At 41.8% G+C, this 26,871-nt stretch overlaps 1 protein-coding gene and 1 non-coding gene across 3 annotated transcripts in view; both read left to right on the forward strand.

The window, feature by feature from the left end:
• Positions 1 to 26,871, forward strand: part of USP32 (ubiquitin specific peptidase 32) — a 315,539-nt gene that overhangs the window by 147,618 nt on the left and 141,050 nt on the right. For both annotated transcript variants that reach the window (XM_073573376.1, XM_073573384.1), the window contains exons 7-10: positions 1,715 to 1,822; positions 10,868 to 10,983; positions 13,588 to 13,650; positions 14,765 to 14,848. In XM_073573376.1, the coding sequence (XP_073429477.1) occupies positions 1,715 to 1,822; positions 10,868 to 10,983; positions 13,588 to 13,650; positions 14,765 to 14,848 (371 nt within the window). The remainder of the gene's footprint in view (positions 1 to 1,714; positions 1,823 to 10,867; positions 10,984 to 13,587; positions 13,651 to 14,764; positions 14,849 to 26,871) is intronic.
• On the forward strand, positions 9,050 to 9,133 carry LOC141089161 (Z30 small nucleolar RNA). The gene has a single exon (XR_012232197.1). It is a non-coding gene; the product is annotated as a Z30 small nucleolar RNA (small nucleolar RNA).

The following is a 26,871-nucleotide window of genomic DNA, read 5'->3' on the forward strand; positions in this document are numbered from 1 at the left end:
GTGGGAACATGATGCAGTGAACCTGGTTATTGTAAAACTTTTGGCTGTGCCACACAGGGATAGATTAGGTCAATGTGTTGAGGCGGTAGGCCAAGCTGAATAATTGCGTTTTCAGGGCACGCTTAAAATTGTAGGGATTGGGGACTAATCGTATTGACCTGGGAAGTGCATTCCAAAGAATTGGTGCAGCACGTGTATAGTCTTGGAGACGGGAGCTGGAGGTTCTGATTATTGATGATGCTAACCTCAGGTCATCAGCAGAACGGAGGGCGCGGGTAATGTGGTAGACTGAAACGAGGAAGGAGATGTAGGGTGGTGCTGAGCCATGGAGAGCTTTGTGGGTGAGGGTAATAAGTTTATACTGAATTCTGGAGTGGATGGGTAGCCAATGTAATGATTTGCACAAGGTAGAGGCATTGGTGTAACGATTAGCGAGGAATATGCTGCAGCCAGGATCATTCAAGACAGATTGGAGGGGGGAGAGTTTGGTAAGAGGGAGACCGATTAGAAGAGAGTTACAATAGTCCAGACGAGAATGAATAAGAGAAACAGTAAGAGTTTTTGCGAAAACAAAAGTAAGAAAAGGTCGAATTCTAGAAATGTTTTTGAGGTGCAGATATAACAAGAGCGAGCCAGTGATTGTATGTGGGGGGGCGAGTGAAAGTTCGGAGTCAAGTATGACCCCAAGACAGCGGGCATGTTGCTGGGGAGTATTAGTGGAACCACACACAGAAATGGCAATGTCGGGTATAGGTACATTAGTACCTATATTATTGATGCGTATTTTTCCGCGAAAAAAGCGCATCGCGGTAAAAGCAGCATGCTCATTACTTTCACGGAAAAATCCGCATTTCTAACTATATTGTATGAGACTGGGGACGCTTTGCAAAAAACGCGCAAAAAACACACGGAAAACGCGCGGGGAAAAAAGCGCGTTTCCTGGGAAGGAGTCTGGTCTTTAGTCAGGAATTTTCTGCATACGTGGGTACATAACCTAAACCCCCCCCCCCCCCTGAAAAAGTGCAGAAAAAGACACCATAAGGAATAAACATATGCCTAACAATGTAAAATCTACCTAATGTTTTGTAACTGTGTCACCCATTCAGGCTTTGAAAGCTGTGAAATGGCTTAAAAAAGTGACCGGTACATTCTTTTGGTTGCTTCCAAGATTGGAAGCCACCACTATTTTATATATAGAATTAAAAAAAAACACGCTGATGGCAAAGCCACTAGAAGTGATGTTCAAAAGACGTCACAAAAGACGCTATGTGCACATAGCCTTAGTCTTTTTTTTGTTTTTTTTAATTTGACTCCCAACCTTCACAGGTCAATAGTTTTGGTCTGTGTTCCATCAGTGTTTGTAAACCAATAACAGAAGTGGCTGAAATATGCAATGAAAGGTGTGAATCTTTCTATTACAGTTTTTCTCTCTGTAGTATCCACTCCTGATTTTGGTACACAAATACTAATGTATGAAAAGGTTTCTGTTAAAACTGATGACTTTCTCTTACTTTAATTTCAGTCTTTAACATATTATAGAACATTTGAATGTTTTCGTTGGTTAACCATTTATTGTATAAAATGTTATTCTTTACTAATTTTTTGACATATTATAGGCAAAATTAGTTTTGAGGCTAAGTACACATAGTTAAATATTAGTATCTTAGAAGAGCAAGTCTAGTCCAGATTAACCCCTTTTCTTTTCTTATTTCAGGGTTGTTTAATGCTTTTGATGAAAACCGTGACAACCACATAGACTTCAAGGAAATATCTTGTGGTTTATCTGCCTGCTGCAGGGGACCACTAGCTGAGCGACAAAAATGTAACTATCATTTGCTTTTTATAAAGAAAGAGCCCTTGTTTCTGGCCAAAATGATAATGACTGTGGCCTGTTGCGGTTATTGCCCTTAGCAAATGATTATATATTATATGTATATGGCCATCTTCACGCATTGGCATTTCATGGTCCATGTACAAATCACAATTTGTCAGTGGGATCAATCCTTTAAGCTGTTTTGTTGGGCACAAGGTCATCGAAAACTGAATAAAAAGATATCTTGAGATCTGCCATCCGATATCTTATTCCAGTAAAATCATTTTTTTTTTTCTTATAAATGAGCTGTATGTTAACTATTGAACATAGATCTCCCTGAGGATCTACCCCAGAAATTTTAAATGGAAGACGAGTTAGTAGTGTCAGACATGTAAATCAGGAGAGCAGACTGTCAGTCATTACATGTCTCACACTGGTAATGCCCCCTTTCATTTAACCCACTTCATGACCGGAGGAATTTTCTTTTTTGCGTTTTCTTTTTTTTGCTCCCCTTTTTCCTAGAACCATAACCTTTTTTATTTTTTCGTCAATATGGCCATGTGAGGGCTTGTTTTTTGCGGGACGAGTTGCACTTTTGAATAACACCATTGGTTTTAACATATCTTGTACTGGAAAACGGGAAAAAAAATTCCAAGTGCGGTGAAATTGCAAATAAGGTGCAATCCCACAGTTGTTTTGCTTTTTTTTTTTTTTTACTAGTTTCACTAAATGCTAAAACTGACCTGCCAATATTATTCTCCAGGTCATTACAAATTATACATAGACACCAGACATGTATAGGCTTTTTTTTATCTACTTTTTTTTTTTTTTACCTGGTACTGCACCATGTGTTATTGAAGCCCTTATACACTCACTGGCCACTTTATTAGGTACACCATGCTAGTAACGGGTTGGACCCCCTTTTGCCTTCAGAACTGCCTCAATTCTTCGTGGCAGAGATTCAACAAGGTGCTGGAAGCATTCCTCAGAGATTTTGGACCATATTGACATGATGGCATCACACAGTTGGCGCAGATTTGTCGGCTGCACATCCCTGATGCGAATCTCCCGTTCCACCACATCCCAAAGATGCTCTATTGGATTGAGATCTGGTGACTGAGGAGGCCATTTGAGTACAGTGAACTCATTGTCATGTTCAAGAAACCAATCTGAGATGATTCGAGCTTTATGACATGGCGCATTATCCTGCTGAAAGTAGCCATCAGATGTTGGGTACATTGTGGTCATAAAGGGATGGACATGGTCAGCAACAATACTCAGGTAGGCTGTGGCGTTGCAACGATGCTCAATTGGTACCAAGGGGCCCAAAGAGTGCCAAGAAAAAATTCCCCACACCATGACACCACCACCACCAGCCTGAACCGTTGATACAAGGCAGGATGGATCCATGCTTTCATGTTGTTTACGCCAAATTCTGACCCTACCATCCGAATGTCGCAGCAGAAATCGAGACTCATCAGACCAGGCAACGTTTTTCCAATCTTCTACTGTCCAATTTCGATGAGCTTGTGCAAATTGTAGCCTCAGTTTCCTGTTCTTAGCTGAGAGGAGTGGTACCCGGTGTGGTCTTCTGCTGCTGTAGCCCATCTGCCTCAAAGTTTGACGCACTGTGTGTTCAGAGATGCTCTTCTGCCTACCTTGGTTGTAACGGGTGGCAATTTGAGTCACTGTTGCCTTTCTATCAGCTCGAACCAGTCTGCCCATTCTCCTCTGACCTCTGGCATCAACAAGGCATTTCCGGCCACAGAACTGCCGCTCAATGGATTTTTTTTCTTTTTCGGACCATTCTCTGTAAACCCTAGAGATGGTTGTGCGTGAAAATCCCAGTAGATCAGCAGTCTCTGAAATACTCAGACCAGCCCTTCTGGCACCAACAATCATGCCACGTTCAAAGGCACTCAAATCACCTTTCTTCCCCATACTGATGCTCGGTATGAACTGCAGGAGATTGTCTTGACCATGTCTACATGCCTAAATGCACTGAGTTGCCGCCATGTGATTGGCTGATTAGAAATTAAGTCTTAACACACAGTTGGACAGGTGTACCTAATAAAGTGGCCAGTGAGTGTATATGGTGTTTAAAATTCTGGCGTTATGAATCCATAAACAGGAGCTATTTAGCTACCTTTGTCTGAGGGTGATACCCCCGTACTTTGGGACGTTCCTGGAAACATGTATCATGTCTTTGTAATATCCGTGTGCTTTTAGGCTAAGTGCACATGCTGCGGAATGGTCTGCGGATTTTTTATCTCCGGAACCGCAGGTAAAATGAACTGCGGTTTTCCCTGTGGTTTATCATCTCTACAATGGAGGAGATGGTAAACCGCAGCAGAATCCGCAGAAAAGAATTGACATGTCATTTCTTGTCTGCAGAACTGCTGCAGATCCGCAGCGGCCAAAACCGCAGTGGAACCGCAGCAAAAACCGTAGCGTGTGCACATAGCCTTATAATGTATTGTGTCCTTAATAAATATTTTTCAGTAAATTTTTTACCGCAGACTCCTTGTTCTCTGGTATTTTCTTTTTTATCTAAGTGGTGAAAAAAAAAAAAGTCCATACTTTGTTTAAAAAAAAAAAAATTGCGCCATTTTCCGAGACCTCTAGCGTCTCAGTTTTTTGTGATCTCGGATTGGGTGAGGGCTTATTTTTTGCACTTCGAGCTGACTTTATTAATTATACCATTTTGGTGCAGATACAATCTTTTGTTTGCCCATTATTGCATTTTAATGCATTGTCGTGGTGACCAAAAAAATGTAATTCTGGCGTTTTGACTTTTTTTCTCGTTACGCCGTTTAGCGATCAGGTTAATTATTGATAGATCAGACGATTCTGAACGCGGCAATACCAAATGTGTATATTTGATTTTTTTTAATTTTTTTAATTGTTTTATTTCTAATGAGGGTGGATTTCCATCACGATTGACGGAAGCGCATGTTAAATGCCACTGTCGGAGTTTGACAGCGGCATTTAATAGGTTAATAGCCGTGGGTGGATCGTGATTCCACACATCAAAGGAAGGGTGTCTGACATTGGCGTACTATTACGCCCGATGTTGGAAAGGGGTTAAAAATACGCTCTGGAGGCTGAATTACAGTGAGATCTATGCTCCACCCATAGACCTTAACATCTCATGTACTTATAAGAAAAATGTAGAGTCCCTGGAATAAGGCATCAGATTACAGATATTAAGGTGTCATTTTATTCAGCTGCCTTTGACCTACATGATCATATAGATGGCTTAGTAGGGTTGATTGTACTGGCAGCCTCCCTTTAAAGTGAATCTGTCCCCTATTTTTTGGCATATACGCTGCGGCCACCGCCGTCAGGGGCTTATCTACCTCATTCTGTAATGCTGTAGATAAGCCCCCAATGTAACCTGAAAGATAAGAAAAATTAGTTAAGACCCCGTTACATTTAGCGATGCACCAGCGATCCCGACCACGATATGACCCGGTCAGGATCACTGGTGCATCGCTAAATGGTCGCTAGCGAGCTGCCAAACAGGCAGATATCACTAGCGATGCAGCAGCGGTCGGTGGTCGTACTCACCTGTCAGACGCGGCGAGTGTGACCGTCTTCCGCCTGCGTCCATGGCTCGCTCGTCGGTGCCAACAGGAAGCCGACAACGAGAAATGGACCAGGCCGATCTCGTGTGATCAGCGATAACCAGCGGGGGAGCCGGTCGGAGGTGAGTATCACATGTAGCGATAACGCTAGTGATATCACTGCTGCGTCACAAAATCGGTGACATTTTAGCTATATCGCTGTGTGGAAAGGGCCCTTTAGATTATACTCACCCAGGGGCGGTCTGGATCTGATGGGTTTCATGGTCCCGTCTGGCGCCTCCCATCTTCTAGCGATGACATCCTATTCTTTGCTTCCCGTCGTGGCTCCGGCGCAGGCGTACTGCTCTGCCCTGTTGAGGACAGAGTGGAGTACTGCAGTCCGCAGGCGCCGAACCTGGTCAGAGAGGCCCTGTGCACTGCAGTTCTCTGCTCTGCCCTCAACAGGGCAGAGCAGTACGCCTGCGCCGGAGCCGCAATGGGAAGCAGAGAAGAGGATGTCATCGCTAGATGATGGGAGGCCCTGGACCCGGACCGCGACACCCATCGGACCCGGACCGCCCCTGCGTGAGTATAATATAACTCGTTTTTCTTTTCTTTCAGGTTACACTGGGGGCTTAACTACAACATTACAGAATGCTGTAGATAAGCCCCTGATGGCGATGGCCGCATCTTACATGCCAAAAAATAGGTGACCGATTCCTTTTAAGCCAGCTTTAAAGGGACTAAGCACTTGTCTACATGTCGAATTGTCTTGTATGTTCCATATTTTTATTCAACATTTTTCAGCAATATTGGTAACAGGCTTCTTGGCATTTTGGAAATGGCGGCACAGTGTTATTGTTTGCTTTTTAAAAAAAATCTAATATAGAGTTGCCGGACTAAAAAAAACTTTTTTTCAGCAACTAGATGAAGTATAATCTTTACAAATGCTGAACAGAATGTGTTTGAAGGAGGTCTAAGGCTGGCTAAAGCAAATCATAAATCAGTCAAAATTCTAATTTGCTTGTTTGCGTGGATATTCCTTGCAAGCTCGATTCACAAACAAGTTATTCCAGAGAAAACCAGACAGACCTAAATGCATCTGCACTAATACAAGGTGCAGCGGACCTAAGTAAAATGGCAACTGCACAGGTGCATAAATACCAAATGAAATAGCCAGCCTACAATCAGGGATTTGCCGTGTGGTATACCAGTGCAAAAAAATAATCCGCATGTGGCAGTGTTCACACAGGGAATGCAGTACTTCTGGTTCACAGCCTCTTAGTAACACCATAGAGGGGGGGCTACCCAGTGCTAACTAAAATGCATCCCGTGTGAACAGAGGCCACAGTTAGCAGAACCATTTGGGCCCAACTGCACCCTGAAAAAAATATACAGTGCACAAAAACATATCAATATATCAAGTTATTCCCCATGAATTTAATGTCCCTTAATATTTGCAGACCTGAAAGCATAATAAAAAATAAACATAAGATCTAAAAAATAAAAACAACAAAAAACATTCCTCATACTCCCCTTACCGCTCACTTTTCCGGTCCCTTCGCAGTCGTCCTGTCCTTGATGAATCTTCTTTTCGCACTAAAAATCTCTGTGAATGTTTCTGTGCAAGCATGCAAAAGGTCACGATGTCCGCCTTGACCTTATGCACATATGCGTAGAACTGTCCCAGCCTTGCGTAATAGGCCATATATTTCATACTTTGCATCGGTGATCAGAAGATGCAGCGAAGAGCTGAGGAGCCATAGAGGTGAATGGTAAGAAGAGTATAAGCATGCATCATTTTTTATTTTAATCTTTTGATGGACCTTTTATGGTTCAGAATATTGGTGGCCTGCAGCCCCAATTTTGTTGACTGCGCACAAAAGCGTATTACAAAATAACTACTTTTTGGTGAATACAAATTTTTGTTAAATTTGAGTAGGATTCCGTTCCACTTGATATATATTCGCTTATCTGTAGTCATTGTAACGAACAAACTGTAGGGCTCAAGCAACTTTTACATATGTATGTCTTTTATTTTTGCTTTTATCAATGTGTATTTTCTTTTTTTTTTTTAGAATATATTTTTTTATTAAGGAAAACCGAAGCAACAATACAATTATTAAGTACTTTTCAATTACAGATGCAGTTTCCAGATAACATGTATGTCGCAGCGTTTAGAGGGTTTAACTAACAGAGTCAAACCTAACAGTAGAACAAGGAAAACAATAGAACATTACATTGGTACAAGTTTGAGAGGAGAGTAAAGCCCCCGTCACACATAGCGATCTCGCTACCGAGATCGCTGCTGAGTCACAAGTTTTGTGACACAACAGCGATCTCACCAGCGAGATCGCTGTGTGTGACAGCTATCAGCAACCGGCCCCCCTGCCGGGTATCGCTGATTGCTGTGGAAACCTCTGGACATTTTTGGGGTTGCTGGTCTCCCGCTGGCCAGCACGCATCGCTGCGTGTGACAGGCGGGAGACCAGCGAGCAGGAGCTGGTAACTAGGGTAAGCGCAGGGTTTCTAAGGGGCGCGCAGCGCCTAGAAACCCGATGTGTACCTTAGTTACCAGCGCGCTGATGCAGGGAGCTGGTAACCAAGGTACACATCAGGTTTCTAAGTGACACACGCTGACCAACCTGGAAGAGGATAGAGGACGGAGAGCATATGGAGGATTTTATTGTGTGTATTTTAGTCTCCAGGTAGACCAAGCATTTAAAAAAAAGGGATGTGAGTGAGACTCCCAACTGGAGAGTTCCTCCATTCTGTATAGGAGTTTAACGTTTTCGATCCATTCGGCTAAGGATGGAGGAGACGGGTCCCTCCAGTGGGAAGAGATTAAGTGTTTAGCTGCGCTGAATAACAGGGCTAAGGGCCCATGTTTCTTTAGCTTACAGTCAGGAGTGGGGCAGGAGAGCAGTACTTCCTTAGGGGAAAGATTTCTGGCCATTAGCTTAAGCTCTATCAGCGTTTTGTTGACCCCCTGACCAAAATTCCTTAAGGAGAGGGACAGGTCCAGTATATATGTGACATATTGCCTATTCCCAAACCACACCTCCAACACATTTTTGATTCAACTAAAACAAGGTGATGTAAAAACTCAGGCGTTCTATTATTATTATTATTATTATTATTATTTATTGTTATAGCGCCATTTATTCCATGGCGCTTTACATGTGAGGGGGGTATACATAAAAACAAGTACAATAATCTTAAACAATACAAGTCATAACTGGTACAGGAGGAGAGAGGACCCTGCCCGCGAGGGCTCACAATCTTCAAGGGATGGGTGATAATACAGTAGGCGAGGGTAGAGCTGGTCGTGCAGCGGTTTGGTCGATCGGTGGTTACTGCAGGTTATAGGCTTGTCGGAAGAGGTGGGTCTTCAGGCTCTTTTTGAAGGTTTCGATGGTAGGTGAGAGTCTGATATGTTGTGGTAGAGAGTTCCAGAGTAGGGGTGATGCGCGAGAGAAATCTTGTATGCGATTGTGGGAAGAGGAGATAAGAGGGGAGTAGAGAAGGAGATCTTGTGAGGATCGGAGGTTGCGTGCAGGAAAGTACCGGGAGACGAGGTCATATAGGACGAGGTTCTATACCATCTCGTGAGAATTTTATAGGCGTTTTCGATCAATGTGTATTTTCTAAGGTCACATTTCATAACCTCAGCTGTGATATAATATGACCTGGTATTGCAAGAGGTAAATCTGCACTGACCAGTAAATGATCACGTAATCTTCTCTCTGAGCTGAGACTAGAAGGACTTAAGTCTACAGGCAGTCTTATGTGGGGGGAGAAGGATTCCAAACCAAAAGTCTCTCAAAGTTCTTCTGTGACGGTGCTGGGTTTGAAATTTTTATCTGGTCAGTGGTGCTGTTTTTCGCCGCTTAACAAATGTATGTTTGATTTTATAAAAGTTTCATTTTATTTTTAAAAAAATGTTAATAACTAAAACAGATAATTTGCAAAAAAAAGTGTACGTTTTTGAACCTTTAGACTCCATATCACTGTAACTGTGTGTGCCATTTTGCTAATTGTTATTAATGTACGTTGATTTTTAGTAAGGAAACTACCATGCCTCACCAAAAATAAGGCCTATGCTGAAATTAAGCCCTATCATGATTTTGGGCTTTTTCAAGTATGCTTCAAATATAAGCCCTACTCCAAAAATAAGCCCTAGTTGCGGTTCAATAAAAAAAATGTCCAGGCAGCTAAAAAAGTTAAAGAATGTAACAAGACCCTTCATCAAAGAATGCAGACACCCCCAAAAGAATCGCACTCGCCAGATCCCAGACAATTAGAATTGGCAAGTGCCGTTAACAGATGCGCTCTCACACAGAGATCTGCGTTACTGTCGGGTCCCTCGCATTTCCAGCTGCATTGCACTGCAGCTCTCGTACACAGATCGGGTACCAGTATCACTCCGCTCCTGAGCGCTTTCTGCTTCCGGTCACCAGGGGGAGCCAACCGCTGTCAGGGGGACCTGATCGTGACATAGGTTTGTGTGTAACAGCCCATCCATTTGCCAAGTCTACCATAATTATTTGGGGTCTGGGAGTGCAATTCTTTTAGGGGTAAACCAATATTAGCAGTCCGCCCAAGTACATAGAGAATAATAACTGTAAATTGAAGCAGATAATTTAAACCATAAACATGCTATGTATCCACCACTATAGAAGTGGTTATTCTGTATGAGAACAGATCAGATAAGAAAATGTGCCACTGAACCAGTATCAGGATTAACAAAAAAAATGTGTTAACAAAATTTAGGTAAAATATAATTTATTGAAAAATTCCAATTAAATTATAAATACCGTATATAAATTAGCCAGTCGATGGCACCACATACCAACAAGTAATTAATCAAATGATAAAACCTCCAGTTTCCAAAAAGAATTGAAAGCACATCTGTTTGTCGTACATGTGTTAGATAAAATTCCTTTTGGAAATTGTAGATCTTATCATTTGATGAAAACTCCACCTTTCATACCTTTCCCCTATTTATTTGTTTGTTGTAATCTACTTGCTAAATGATATATTTACATTTTAATTAGTATTTTTCAATTAAGTGTATTTTATCTGAATTTTGTTAATTTTTTTTCTTTTGAGGATTATTGTTCATTTAATATAAGACATCCCCTGATAATAAGCCCTAGTGCATCTTTTGGCCTCCCGAACATATAAGTCCCAGTCTTATTTTCGGAAAAACGTGGCAATATGATTCATTTGGCTTCTACATTTCTAGACATAGAAGCCAAAGGGTCCCAAGTAGTAATGTTTTCAACCCTGGAGCTTTATTTAGAAAATGTATATTCACATCCAAAATCTTACCTTTTAAGGCCTCATTCAGATATCCATTCTTGATTTTATGTTTACAATTGATTGTTATTTTAAATGAGGTGGAAAAGAACAGTATTAAGCATATGAAAAATTACCAGTGTGAAGGAACACGTATATTATAGGTCTTTTTTTTTTCCTTAAATAGTTTGCTTCAAGGTATTTGACCTAGACCGTGATGGTGTTTTGTCTCGTTCTGACCTGGAAGAGATGGTTCTTGCACTACTAGAAGTCTGGAAAGATAACCGCACTGATGCCATACCTGTAAGCGCTCCACTCACTTATATTGTAACTGTCAGTCAATATAATAATATTGATATTGTATTACAGATTATCCTATTAGAAGTAATGGTGGCGTTCTGTCTGCCCACTTCCCTTAGCAATTAGATTACAGCTTTTTTTTTCTAGTTAAGACACTGATTTTGTATTTCTAATAGTTTCAGTAGATAAGCCTTAAAGGGATTGTCCAGCCAAAACCGATAACTCTGCTGTAACTCTGTGTGACTGCACTTTTTAATCCCCCCAGCAAACGCACTGTTCGCTGCAGCGTTTCGCCGGTTTCAGATTCTACAACGGAGGGTTTTTATGTATTATACATACCCCACTTGCCGTCCGCATCACTGGTCAGGGAGCGACCTCTGCTCTATACAATTGTACGGAACGAGGCTGCACCCTCTGGCTGGGGGAGGGGATGTATAACTAAAGGCCCCGTCTCACTAAGCGACTTACCAGCGATCCCGACACCGATATCAAGGTGTCAGGATCGCTAGTAAGTCGCTATGTGATTGCTTGTGAGCTGTCACACAGACAGCTTCACCAGCGATCTGCACAGCGATGCCGAGCGCCCGGCATCGCTGGCCATCCTGTAAAAAATAGAATCAAAATAAAAAATATAGTTATTCTCACCTTCCGACGTCACGTTCAGTCATCCTGCCTCTCTCCACGCTACGGTCCCAGTGATCCTTTGCATGAATGACCGCGAGATGTCACGGTCTCGCGGGATAACAAAGTCTCGTGGTCATTCGTGCAAAGGATCACTGGGACCGGAGCGTGGAGAGAGGCGGGATGGCTGAACGGGATGTCGGAAGGTGAGAATAACTATATTTTTAATTTTTTTTTATTATTTTTTACACCTGATCGCTGGTCTCCCGCTGTCACACACAACGATGCGTGCTGGCCAGCGGGAGACCAGCGACCAAAGAAATGTCCAGAGGTTTCTTGCAGCGATCAGCGATACTGGCAGGGGGGCCGCTCGCTGATCGCTGTCACACACAGTGATCTCGCTGGTGAGATCGCTGTTACGTCACAAAAGTTGTGACTCGGCAGCGATCTCGCTACCGAGATTGCTTAGTGAGACGGGGCCTCACTTACCCTCCGTTCCCTGGTCTGAAACTGGCGAATCCCTGCAGAGGAGAGTGTGTGCTCTGGGGGAATTACCAAGTCTGCAGTTACAGAGTTACAGCAGACTTATCGGTTTTGACCGGACAACCACTTTAATGTGTCTCGACTTCCGATGACTTTTCAGCATTGTTTATTTGAGATGTTTTAATTGACTTTTCATAAATGCTTATTATACTTTAAACAAACGTTGCATGAATCAAAAGAACAAGTGAGTATAAAAGTCAGTTTGTACTGCCTAATTATCATGAACAATCCTTACTTGAAGCACTCATTTCATAATAATCATGTAGTCTAGGTACGGTAGGCAGCCGACACCTGGGTGAAATTATCTTTTGAGCTGCACAAAAGATCATTGTTCTTGGGAGCACATTGTCCTGTGTAAACATATTGGAGGGGCAGAGACTTTGATTCCAGTGATGTATCACTTACTGGGCTGCTTGCTGTCATTTTGATAAAATCAGTGTTTTTGTCTGCTGCAGACCTAAAAGTTCTCTGAATGCTTAGCCCTGTATAACCCCTAACACACCACTGATCGGCTGCCTTCTGCCCTTGTACATTGTACACAGCAGCTTATCAGTGATGTGGTGAGTTATACACAGCTCATGAATATGCTTGACTACCTGGCAGCAGTTTTACTAGTCATTTAGTGTTAATCTCCAGCTAATAAATCAATGATTCTGTCAGAACTACACTAAGCAGCCAAGTAAGTGATGATTGGGTAGCAAAAACCTGGTGACAGATTCCCTTTAAGGAGCCTGTCACACTAAGCGATATCGCTAGGAATATTGCTATAACTTGTGACGTTATAGCGATATTGCTAGCGATATCGCTGTGTCTGATACTTACCTACAACCCGCTCCCCCGCTGCTTATCGCTGATCGCGCGAGAACAGGCTGGACTGTTTTTCGTCGTCAGCTTCCTGTGGCGCCGATGAGCGACGAGCGTGGAGCCGGGCGGGAGGACGCAGGATCGCCTGGTGTGACAGGTAAGTAGCGACCCCCATCCCCAGCGATGTCGCTGGTGAGATCTGCCTGTGTGGCAGCTCACTAGCGACCACTTAGCGATGCACCAGCGATCCTGACGGCGTCATATCGCTGGTCGGGATCGCTGGTGCATCGCTAAGTGTGACAGTACCTTAAGAGCCACTACATCTCTTCACCACCTCACCATTATTTAAAAAAAACAAAAAAAAAAAAAAAAAAAAAACAACCTAGGTTAAATCTGAGTGACTTTTAGGAAGCTACTATGAGAAATGATTGGCAGATTAGGATTAAACCATAGCCTGTAGCATCATATGGTGTACTGACACCGGGCAAAAAATCTGCACTATAGTGCACAGCCAAAGAGCTCATGTCTAGCAACGGCATTTCTACAATTTCCCCGATAACATTTTTACTTGCTTTTATTGAATGCTTGCTGCAGTAACAGCTCACATTGGTTTAATATTCTTAACTTTATTTTTTTTAGGAGTTACACTTGAATCTTTCTGATATCATAGACAATATATTAAAAACGCATGATACCACAAAGGTAAGCTGCTCCATATTTTATGCTTCCGTATATTTATCCGAATTCATACAGTTAGTTAAGTGGTCAGGTTGGTAGTCTATGGCTGCCATACCAGAGCATTGAGAACCTCCTACTACCTGTGAATTTACAGTGTCTCTTCTGATTGGGCCGCCGCTACGTAATGTTTGGTTAAGGGTCTTCAGATCCCACGGGACTCCTGGACAACGTCTCTGTGAATCTTTTTGCTCAGCTGTTTTTCTTGGGCTTTATGCTAAATAGATAAAAGATCTTGAACAGTGGGAAAAACTGCACTCAGTGTTCTTGATAAGCTTATTAAAGCACCACTCCAATGGTTTAGGTTTTTTAATTGTATTGTAGCACTGGAATGTTGTTACTATCCTAAGTTCCCTAGTCTTTTATACTTATCAGCCACCGTCTTTAGCTTTTCTTGGCGCCACTCTGGTGCCATATTGTGACCGCAACATCTGACTGACCGGAAGTCAGAGGTAATGATCACAAGTCTCATATACTTATAGAGTTGTAACTTATGGGTCGTCCAGCAAATGCTGTAGCGATCCGGCAGGTCACAAACTGCTGGAGACCATAAGGAATGGTGCCAGGAACAGATGATGACCGTGGCTGGTAAGTATACGACCGGAGGAAGTTTAGTTGCACCTCTCCAGCGCTGCAAAAAAAAATTAAAAACTGCTTTAGTTGTGCTATAAGATTCATCCACTCACTATAGCTGTAATTTATGAAACATCTACTAATAATAATGATTAATAAACATACTTATTTGTAATAATATCTACTACTACAGATGATCTTCACATCTGCTAATAATTATACTGATAATACCGGCGTAATGTATGTAAATCACCTTCAATCCACTCAATATTTTTTGTTGCTCAGTGCCCAAATTGCCTGTCTAAATCACTGGTGAGTATATGCTCTAAAGTTTACCAAATAAAAGACAAGATTCAAGGGGTTTAATACATTTTATGGGCTGTTATCATTTACTTAGTATGGCCTCTCTTAAAGCAGTCTGCCCAGTTTTTTGTTAGTTAGATCCACTGTTTGTTTTATCTGAAACTTTACAATGTTTGTGAGCTTTTTTTTTTTTTTTTTTATACAGAGTGGGCACCTTACCCTGGAAGATTACCAGATATGGAGTGTTAAAAGTGCTCTTGCCAATGAGTTTTTAAACCTTCTTTTCCAGGTAAGGATTTTAATAAATAATAGAATGATTTTCTGTATGAGTCATTGTTTCTGCTCGGTTTGTATCTTTAAATGTCACTTGCCATTTGCAGGAGCATACCAGGTATGCTTTTATTCACATCATTCCCTATACCATCCAAAACACTTTTTAGAGTTTGCGTTAAAGGGCTTGTCTGATCACAAGATATTTATGTGCTATCCATGGAGTAGGAGTTGTGACGAGGCGCAAGCAGAGGTGTACTTGTCTTGTACATTGAGCCCATTGAATTGATCTGCAATTCCCAGCTCCATACAATGTGTAGTGGAGCTGCTAGGTACTGCACAAGAGCTCTTGCAACCAATTATGTTGACATATGACATTTGATTGCATGTTGTAAATATTAAGTCAAGATATTGGAATCAAAAGTTATGAGAAGAGATCTTTGGCACAAATGAGGAAATGGATAAAATAAAGACATTTAATCTCCTAAGCAATACAGTTGGAATCTTAGTTCACACGTTCAAAGTTAAAGGAACAGTGACAACACTATCTGAATGTGGTATAAGCAGAAACTATCACTGGCTGCCTCAGAATTCTGAGGAAGCAGGTGATTAAAATCCTCAAATGTCTGCAAAAAGTTTTGGTGGTAACATGCACTGGGGTCTAGGTTGCACATTAAGGGACACGCTAAATGCCAAAGGTCACTATGCCCCTGCTCTAAGACATACACTACTGACCCAAATAACCAAGAAAAGTCATGTCCAGCATGCTGAGAACCACATAAATGTGCCAAAAAAGTTCTGGTATTCTGTTTTTTTGGCTGATAAAATAAAACTGAAACTTTTTGGTGCTATGGATCAGCGGTATATCTTGAGAAGAAAAATAAAGCATATGCTGGAAAGAACATCTTACCTACAGTGAAGCATGTGGTGATTCGGAGATGTCTTGGGGCTGCTTTGCTCCTCTGTGATTAGAAACTGCGTATGTGAAGGGCAAGATGGATTCAATCAAGTATCAGGAAATCTAAGGAGCAAATGTTATGTTTTCTGTGAGGAAATTGAAATCTGACTATCAATGGACATTCTAACAGGATAATAATCTAATCATACCTCCAATCTCCACAAAGGCTTGGTTTCAGAGGACTCGGAAGTGGCTGTCACAGAAACCTGTAGAAAATCTTTGGAATTTGGAGAAGTCGATTGCAGCGCACAAGCTTTAGAATATTAGTGAATAGGAATCCACAGCCATGGAATGTGAATATTCTTCAGGGACGCAGTCAGAAGTTGTTGTCTAGGTCTCTGTTACATTTGCAGCAGTTGATAACAGCCAAGTGAAGTGGGGCTCTACTAAGTACCGTACTAAAGATGCTAGCAAGAAGGGGGTTTTATAATTGATTCTGCAGTGGTCAGTAAATGTGACATTTTGTGTTAAAGGGGTTGTACCACCATAAATACATTTAACTAAGTAGCAGATGTGGAAATGGTTATGTAATGTACAGTTATTAAAAATTATGCACCGTTCCAAAAATAACAAGCTTTTATCTTCTGAAGTATGCACCCTGGCGTTATTCCATCTGCAAGCTTTATCCGTCCTACCAGTGGCCGATCAGCCGACTGAGCACGTACAGTTCCTGTCATCATAAAAAAGTTCCCCCATCTCAAGTGTGCACAACATGTGTGAGACGCTCACACAGTTCTGACAGCATGTGCAGGATGCAGGTTCCTGAGAAGCACGGGAGCATGTGCAGTGATTTTGCCCCCTGCACTCACACAGCTCTGACCTCTGGGCGAGGCCGTTCTGCTTCACATGCATGATCATGGAATCATAGAATGGTAGAGTTGGAGGGGACCTCCTGGGCCATCTGGTCCAACCCCCTGCTCAATACATGATTCACTAAATCATCCCAGACAGATGTCTGTCCAGCCTCTTTTTGAAGACTTCTATTGAAGGAGAACTCGCCACTTCTCGTGGCAGCCTGTTCCACTCATTGATCACACTAACTGTCAAGAAAATTTTTCTAATATCTATTCTGTGTCTCCTCCCATTCAGTTTCATCCCATTGCTTCTAGTCTTTCCTTGTGCAAATGGGAATAAAGATGATCCTTCTACAATGTAATAGCCCTTGAGATATTTGTAGACAGCTATTAAGTCTCCTCTCAGTCTTCTCTTCTTCAAGCTAAACATTCCCAAATCCTGCAATCTTTCCTCATAAAATAATTATAACACCAAAAGAAACAAATGTTATAATATCGCCCTACAGGGCAACAGCAATACTCAAAATCAGTATACCAAACCACAGAGAAAAGAGTACACAAGGCTGTTGACAAAATACTAGAAAATATAATTTTATTATCATTACATAAAAATTGTATAAAATATACATTAAAATATTTTATGGACAATGGTTAATTCAATATTGAAAAGGACATGAACAGTGATACAATAAGTGGTACATAGTATCAATTTGAAGGATCAGGTCAATCATAACCCCAATATATCAAATATAGACTCCTAAAGTGTCCTAATATGTGCAACTACTCAAAAATAAGCAGCCTAAAAAACAGGGGAGTGGAAGAAAAAATAATAATGTCTATAATCAGCTCACAAAAGTCTGAGCCACTCCACAAAACCAAAAACGTGCTCAAGTGCAATGAAAGATGTGGAGATTCTTACCCAAATAAGTCCTAGTATACCACGTATATAGCAGCCCCAATGCGCGTTTCGCATGGGCTTCCTCAGGGGGCTGTCAGGGGTAACCTTTCCTCATAAGACAGGGTTTGCAGACCAGTCACCATTCTGGTGGCTCTTTTCTGAACTTGCTCCAGTTTGTTAATGTGTTGTTTTTTTTTTTGGTGGCCAAAACTGGACACAGTATTCCAGATGAGGTCTGACCAAAGAGGAGTAGAGGGCAATAATGACTTCACGTGATCTAGACTGTATGCTTCTGTTAATACATTCTAGAATTGTATTTGCCTTCTTTGCTGCTGCATCACACTGTTGACTCATGTTCGGTCTGTGAGCTATTAGTATACCCAAGTCTTTTTCACATGTGCTGTTGCTTAGCCCTATTCCTCCCATTCTGTATATTCTTTTTTTCTTTTTTATAGATGTAATACTTTGCATTTTTCCCTGTTAAAACCCATTCTGTTAGTTGCTGCCCACTGCTCCAGTTTATTTATATCTTTTTGAATCCTCTCTCTTTCTTCTCTAGTATTAGCTATTCCTTCTAGCTTTGTGTCATCAGCAAATTTAATCAGTTTACCCTCAATTCCTTCATCTAAATCATTGATCAAGATGTTGAACAATACAGGGCCCAGGACAGAGTCCTGTAGTACCCCACTTGAAACATTCTTCCAACTGGATGTGCAGCCATTTACGACCACCCTTTGGGTCCATACCCCACACTGTTTTTGTGGATCTTGTGCACTATATTTTTCGGGGTGCAGCCAAGCCCAAACACGTCTGGTCTTGTATGAGGGGTGTTCCCACTGGGATGCATAGAGAGTGTGCTGGCCAGCCCGCCTAATCGAAAAGTAGGGGCGTGACTAAAAGGCTGTGATCCAGACATTATGCAGTACCCTTATGTGAACAGTGCCCTATGTGGGCCTCTATTGTGCAAGTGTATACTGGGCAGTCACCCCCTCCAGGAATGGGTAGGTGGAGAGTTGCTGTTGATCTAGTATTTTGCACCTGTGTTGCTAACATCTTGCTATGTGGGCTGGCTGCACCCTGTAGTGCAATTGTTCCAAGATCTGGGCAGGTAAGCGGTGCTGCCTTTTTTTTCTGCTGTTAAATTTGAATTTTTGGAGGCTTTTAGTCGTCTTTTGTGGCTTTGCTAATAGTTTACTGTTTTCTGTTTTTTTACTTTTTTTTTTTTTTTTTTTTTTTATTTGTTTTCCATGACGTTCATTGGGAAAATGAAGTTACAAGTTTTTTTTCATAATTTGTGCCATTTCCAAAGCGGTAATGCCAAATATTTGTCATTTAATTTTACTTCCTAATAATAAAGACCTTCAAAGGGAAAAAGAGGTATTGTAGTTTTTTTAACATGATTTTTTTAAATTTTGTTTAAACATGCTTTTAATTTTGCTGCTGGGATGCACAGAAAACTTTGACGCCGATTCATCAAGATCAGCGTTATTCATGCTATTCTTGGTGAGTGCTATGCAGGAATAAAATTCATTGAATTTTTTTAAGAGACTTAATGAATTTGGTACTTCTTATTAGTGGCAAGTGTCTTGCGGGAAATGTTACTTCATTAAAGAACTGATGTAACATTTCCGGCATAAAAAAACACCAGCACTATTGATGAATTTGACAGATATGCGTAACCACATCTTGGGTCTTCCAGAAGTTTGCCAATTTTGTTTGAGGTTCCCAAAGCTGGCTTAAAAATGCCCAAAGTCAAAAATGTTCATCTTTACAAAATGTTTTATGACCTTTTTTTGGTGAAAACGCTGTGATAAATCGCCCCATAGTCTCTTACACAAGGTCAGGAGTAGGATCACACATCATAGAGTTCACCCCTGTCCCTCCAGCTTGTCCGCTCCCCCAGTCCAGTGCCATCTCCTCCTTCACACTGGCAGCAGTCAGAAAGGAATGTGGCATTTTAAAACACTGTATCTCTGCCTGCACGGTGTCTACAAAAGCAAAGATCCAGGTCTTGTTTTAATGGTGCTTTAAAACAAGACCACAATTGCGGCTGTAGTTGCGACCCAGACAGATATCAGAGGTTAAAGTGAGTCTATAGTGTGGGCTGCAGACACATATGCAGCTTAGAATCTCTGTTTTTAAGCAAACCAGGATCGCTTTTGTAGCCATTAGTTTGGCCTTTGGTAAACAAGAATTTTCTCATATGTGCCTAGGTAATGAGTTGCCACCCTAGTAAAATTTGTAAAATACGCCTTTTGCAGGGAAAGGGTTAAATATACAGAATGTCTGCGATGAAACCTGTCATCCTTGCTGGAAAACTTGCGTCTGGCATTACTTTCTATTATCTCTGACTGTTCCAGGGAAAGGCAAGCTGCAGCTTTTATGTAGAAATGGCACATGAAAGAGCAGCTGTACTTTGGTCATTGGTTAATCGGTCATCTCATTATGTGGCCGCTGAAAATGTTCTTAATCCTGAGAAATTCTGAGATAGGAGCCGGAATCAATCAGTCACACACTATTACCCATAGTCAGGTTGATAAAACAAATGACCGTAAAAGAGATGTCATTAGGAGAAGTGATGAAAACTGGCCCTTTTTGGCCGTACGTTTTCCATGATGGCAGAGTTAAGCTATGCAAGATTCTTTTCATGCTGATGAATTAGAAACCAGGCTTATCTTTTGCTTCATTCATTTTCTGATGTTAACATCATTTCGGCTCAAATTATGATGGCAATTAGTTGTTTTTTTTTCTTTCCTTTGTGTATGAACATCCACATTCCTGAAAAGACCAGGCTACAGTTTAGCTCCAGACTAGTTTTATGTACAGATCTTTATATGATCAGGCATTTTTGGCGAAATGAATGTTGTATACTAGTAAGGAGGGACAAAGCACTACTATGTGTGAGATTTTATATTGTTGAAATACTGCTTTTGAATAGATAGTAGATAAGTACATTATTTAATAGTAATCCATACTAGTAGTAGGTATAATATAATGTTAAAGGGAACCTGTCACCATTACGTGCAGATGTAAGGTTAGGGGTCCCGTCACACATAGCGACGCACCTGCGATCCCGACAACGATATGACCTTGTCAGGATAGCTGGTGTGTCGCTACATGATTGCTTAGAAACCCAAAGTTTACCTCAGTTACCAGTGCCAGCTCGCTGATCGCTGGTCTCCCGCCTGCCACACGCAGCGATGTGTGCTGGCCAGCGGGAGACCAGCGATCAAAAAAATGTCATGGCCATTCCAGGACGATCAGCGGTACCCGGCAGGGGGGCCGGTCGCTGGTAAGTGTCACACACAGCGATCTCGCTGGTGAGATCGCTGTTGCGTCACAAAACTTGTGACTCAGCAGCGATCTTGCTAGCGAGATCGCTGTGTGTGACGGGGGCTTTAATTTGCAGGTAAATAGCATTACAATGCTGCTCAGCCACCTTACTGAAAGTGTGGCTTCCAGGAGAAGAATAAGTGTTTTCCCCCCTGGAGCTGCTGACTTTTAGTAATGGGGGCGGTGCAGAGACTGATTGCAGTCACCACTCACTATATTGTGCAAATCTGACCGGTGATCTGCAAGGAAACAGCCTTTTCCAAGTTGACAAGTTCCCTTTGAAGGGATTTTCTACTTTGTATGTGCCCTACTACTTAGATCCTATTTCTGAGTTGCTCTCAAAGTGTCTCCCCCAGCGATAATTTTTAATCTGTTGCGACCTTGACAGTAAATGTTCAGTTTCCCTGCAGCGCCACCATAAGGAAAAGTAAGCATTACATATTGGCCAGGAAATTAAAGAAATTGACCACTACTTGGACAATAAAATAAAAACGTTTATACTCTCCTCCCTTGCTGGCACCGTTCCTGGGGCGTTGGCACTCGCTCTCCCAGGCCTCCTGTACTGTTGTACGCCAGGGTCACATATCACAACAGCACCACAATAGCCCCAGGACTGCGAGTGTCGACTTCGCGGGAACAGCGGCAGCACAGGAGGTGAGTATAGGTTGTTTTTTTTTATTTTATCAGGGCCAAACATTTTAGATCAAGAAAGGCTAGTCAAAATAGTGGATAACTCCTTTAAGGTCCTGAACAGGGAACCCTTTTACTTCAGAATTTTCTAAAACAAATTGGCTTTCTAATCAAGACAGCCCCTTCAATATTATATTACCATGGCTGATGATCCACTTCTACTTCTTCAACGCAAACTTTCTCCTGTCACAAACTCAATTAGTAGGTTCTTGGATTATTTCCCAAACATGTTGTATTGAGCATTGAGTGACATTTAAATGTAGTTTTACTAAGTAGTCAAATGGTATTTTTGGGTTCCTTTCTCACTTTGGGTATATGAAAATACATTTTTTAAAATTTGTCATTGTTCCTACAACTGAAGCAGGTTTTTTCTTTTTACAAAGACAGGTACAGAAAGTTGCCATTTCTTCATTTAAATTTGTGGGGTATAAAAAAAAAAAAGTCCACAAAACACAAAAACTGCAAACAGAGCAAGCCAATGTTTTCAAAGACCCATGTTGACTCGAAACTGCGCTGCCTGAATTGAGTTCTCTTCTGAACAATGTAGCATTTGGTCTCATTAGTAATCTGTCAAAGAAATACAGGCAAAATGTCTTCTGTACATATATCTTTATATTTATGTAGCAAGTTGTGGAATGCACCAAAGATGAAAGTACTTTTACATAATGTTTAAAGTTAAAAGAAATATGGTATTCTAAGAAATATGTAGGAAAGTTTTCAACATGCACATCTTTGGTAATAGCCACTGAGCAACACAATAAGCTTAACTCTAAGGGCTTATCCTCCAATCAACATTGATCTCTTATCACCAAGGTAAGAAATAAATGTGCTTTCCTCATTCTTATCTCACTTTGTTGTACTGATTGGCAGATCTCAGTCTCGGAGAACCCATTAAGGGCCTGTCACACTAAAGGCCCTTTTACATTTAGCGATGCATCAGCGATCCGACCAGCGATACGACCCGGTCAGGATCGCTGGTGCATCGCTAAATGATCGCTAGTGAGCTTTCACACAGAAAGACCTCACAGCGATGCAGCAGCGACGCAGCGCACGATACTCACCTTTCACACACAGCGATCCTGACGTCCTCCCGCCCGCGTCCAGCGTCGCTCGTCGTCACAGCAGGAAGCGCCTGACGAGAAATGGAGCCGCCCAATCTCGCGCGATCAGCGATGGACAGCGGGGGAGCCGGTCGGAGGTAAGTATCACACATAGCGATATCGCTAGCAATATCGCTATAACGTCACAAAATCAGTGACGTTTTAGCGATATTGCTAGCGATATCGCTTAGTGTAAAACCACCTTAAGCAATATCGCTATAACGTCACTGGTTTTTATGACGTTATAGCGATATTGCTAGCGATATCACTATGTCTGATACTTACCTCCAACCGCTCCCCCACTGATTATCGCTGATCGCGCGAGAACGGCCTGGGCCGTTTCTCATCGTCAGCTTTCTGTGGCGCCGACGAGCGACACGTGGACGAGGGCGGGAGGACGTCAGGATCGCCTCGTCTGACAGGTAAGTAGCGACCCCCTACTGCTGCTATGTCGCTGGTGAGATCTGCCTGTGTGGCAGCTCACTAGCGACCACTTAGCGATGCACCAGCGATCCTGACCTCGTCATTTCGCTGGTCGGGATCGCTGGTGCATCGCTAAGTGTGACAGTACCTTTAGTCATTTAGGGTTGCCTGACAGGTTGATGGGTTGACACCCAGCTGATATTAACTGCAGGAGAGCCTTGACAGTAAACGTTTTTTCTCCAGTAATACCAGTTGATGGGAAAAACTCAATAGTTTATGGAACATTTGTTTCACCCTCTACACAACATGTGGAGGAGGCCACAATCTAAGATGGAATGAGGGAACCACTGAGAGTGATCCACCTCCGGATGGCAACAGGAAGTGCAAATGACCAGGAAATATCAGGTGTGGTGGGTCTCAGTTGCTCAACCAAGACCAAGCAGGTCTACAACTGCTAAGTGAGTGGGTCCCAATACTGTTCAGATTGCGGCTTCCCAACAGTTATAGTCTATATTATCCTCTCCCATTTAACAATTGTACATATAGCTCTAAACCATTTTCTTTAACTGACCCCCTCGTCATCGTCACCATTATTATCATCATCTGATCTTCCTCCATCATAATCTAAAATCTGTATCTAAACCCTCATCATATATGTAATCAGTAATCTACAATGCCTCGAAAAAATGTTTATACCCCTTGAACTTTTCCATTTTTTTTTTCACTTTACACCCACAAACTTATATTATTTTTTATTGAGATTTTATGTGATATACCAATGCAAAGAAGCAAATATTTGTGAAATATTAAGGAAATTATACATGTTTTAGTAAAAGAGTTTAGCATCTTTTTTTCATGACATGCCAATCATTAAACACCCTGCCCCAGTAAGTGGCCTAGGAGCCATGCCATTTTTTAAAAAATATAATAATGTTTTCTACTTTTCCTGTTATCACCCTGTCATGTCACACCCTGAGCAGCTTGCTGAAATACTTTCTCTTTTCTTGTCCCCAGATAGTGCATATGAATGTCTTAGAGAGGAGATAAAACATTTAACGGTCACCATTTCTGCATGCATGTGGTGAATTTCCTAGATTCCTGCTAGAAAAATCCTACCTAACTATTAAGCTCAGCATTTATGTATTCTCTGTAACAATAGGGAGTAAGCCGCTGACTGACACCGCCACTTACCTACCCCATCATCAGACATATAGGGGATAGTTGGGTGGCTTTCATAGACTTTAGATGGTTGGTTAGTTCTTCTGCTATACATTTAATGCAGGAGCGCACAACCTGTGAACCGCCATGCCATTATATGCAGCACCCAGACACCTCTGGCACTCCTATGTTTGGGACTTCTAGTTCAATCCTCTAGATCAGAAAAAGTGTGTGCAAAAATGTGGCTCTTTCCATCATAGTTTGAGGGATGTGAAACACTGGATTCGTAACTCTAATACTTTACAAAGACGATTGCTGTTCTTGTGTGGGCCATCTTTGCTCCTATTCCAGGAATTGTCAAGTGAGCAGGAAACTCTCGTTCTACAAATAAGTAAAAGTCTCGGAAATAGAACCCCAGATACAGTGGGGCAAAAAAGTATTTAGTCAGTCAGCAATAGTGCAAGTTCCACCACTTAAAAAGATGAGAGGCGTCTGTAATTTACATCATAGGTAGACCTCAACTATGGGAGACAAACTGAGAAAAAAAAATCCAGAAAATCACATTGTCTGGTTTTTTTTCATTTTATTTGCATATTATGGTGGAAAATAAGTATTTGGTCAGAAACAAGCAATCAAGATTTCTGGCTCTCACAGACCTGTAACTTCTTCTTTAAGAGTCTCCTCTTTCCTCCACTCATTACCTGTAGTAATGGCACCTGTTTAAACTTGTTATCAGTATAAAAAGACACCTGTGCACACCCTCAAACAGTCTGACTCCAAACTCCACTATGGTGAAGACCAAAGAGCTGTCAAAGGACACCAGAAACAAAATTGTAGCCCTGCACCAGGCTGGGAAGACTGAATCTGCAATAGCCAACCAACTTGGAGTGAAGAAATCAACTGTGGGAGCAATAATTAGAAAATGGAAGACATACAAGACCACTGATAATCTCCCTCGATCTGGTGCTCCACGCAAAATCCCACCCCGTGGGGTCAGAATGATCACAAGAACGGTGAGCAAAAATCCCAGAACCACGCGGGGGGACCTAGTGAATGAACTGCAGAGAGCTGGGACCAATGTAACAAGGCCTACCATAAGTAACACACTACGCCACCATGGCCTCAGATCCTGCAGTGCTAGACGTGTCCCACTGCTTAAGCCTGTACATGTCCGGGCCCGTCTGAAGTTTGCTAGAGAGCATTTGGATGATCCAGAGGAGTTTTGGGAGAATGTCCTATGGTCTGATGAAACCAAACTGGAACTGTTTGGTAGAAACACAACTTGTCGTGTTTGGAGGAAAAAGAATACTAAGTTGCATCCATCAAACACCATACCTACTGTAAAGCATGGTGGTGGAAACATCATGCTTTGGGGCTGTTTCTCTGCAAAGGGGCCAGGACGACTGATCCGGGTACATGAAAGAATGAATGGGGCCATGTATCGTGAGATTTTGAGTGCAAACCTCCTTCCATCAGCAAGGGCATTGAAGATGAAACGTGGCTGGATCTTTCAACAGGACAATGATCCAAAGCACACCGCCAGGGCAACGAAGGAGTGGCTTCGTAAGAAGCATTTCAAGGTCCTGGAGTGGCCTAGCCAGTCTCCAGATCTCAACCCTATAGAAAACCTTTGGAGGGAGTTGAAAGTCCGTGTTGCCAAGCGAAAAGCCAAAAACATCACTGCTCTAGAGGAGATCTGCATGGAGGAATGGGCCAACATACCAACAACAGTGTGTGGCAACCTTGTGAAGACTTACAGAAAACGTTTGACTTCTGTCATTGCCAACAAAGGATATATCACAAAGTATTGAGATGAAATTTTGTTTCTGACCAAATACTTATTTTCCACCATAATATGCAAATAAAATGAAAAAAAACAGACAATGTGATTTTCTGGATTTTTTTTTTCTCAGTTTGTCTCCCAGAGTTGAGGTCTACCTATGATGTAAATTACAGACGCCTCTCATCTTTTTAAGTGGTGGAACTTGCACTATTGCTGACTGACTAAATACTTTTTTGCCCCACTGTATCTGTTATTTAGGACATTGAGTGATATACACTCCCTGACAGAAGTTATCCATGTTATGTAAATAAAAGCTTATAACCTGACGTTAAATTCATCCATTGGTTGTATAAATTATTCTTTTGAAAGCCGAAACCCTCCGAAATGTGGTTTAGGTAAAGAAAATAAATTGCCATCAATGCAGAAATATTGATCATTTAGTGAACACAGAATGGTCAGATCTTGGCAAGACAAAAATTTTGTCTCCCACAGAAAAGTAATGTGATATTCAAACAATTAACTTAAAATACAAATATATGTTGCATAACATTGGTGAATGAAGTTGTGGTGCTATTAGAGTCATATTTAATATTTTGTGTGACTTCCATGAGCTTGAAGAACTGCATCCATGCGGTTCAACAATGATTCATACAATTTATTAATGAAGTCATCAGGAATAGCAAAGAATGCAGTCTTACATGCCTCCCAGAGTTCATCTAGATTCTTTGGTTTTGTCTTCCAAGCTTCCTCTTTCATCCTACCCCAAACATGCTCAATGATGTTCATGTCTGGTGACTGGGCTGGCCAGTCCTTGAGCACCTTGATCTTTTTTTGCCTGGAGTAACTTTGTCGTAGAGATGGATGTATGAGATGGAGCACCATCCTGCTGCAGAATTTGACCCCTT

This window comes from Dendrobates tinctorius, unplaced genomic scaffold, assembly GCF_039654945.1.
Source record: "Dendrobates tinctorius isolate UK_male_01 unplaced genomic scaffold, ASM3965494v1 ptg000007l, whole genome shotgun sequence".
In the NCBI taxonomy this organism is placed as follows: domain Eukaryota; kingdom Metazoa; phylum Chordata; class Amphibia; order Anura; family Dendrobatidae; genus Dendrobates; species Dendrobates tinctorius.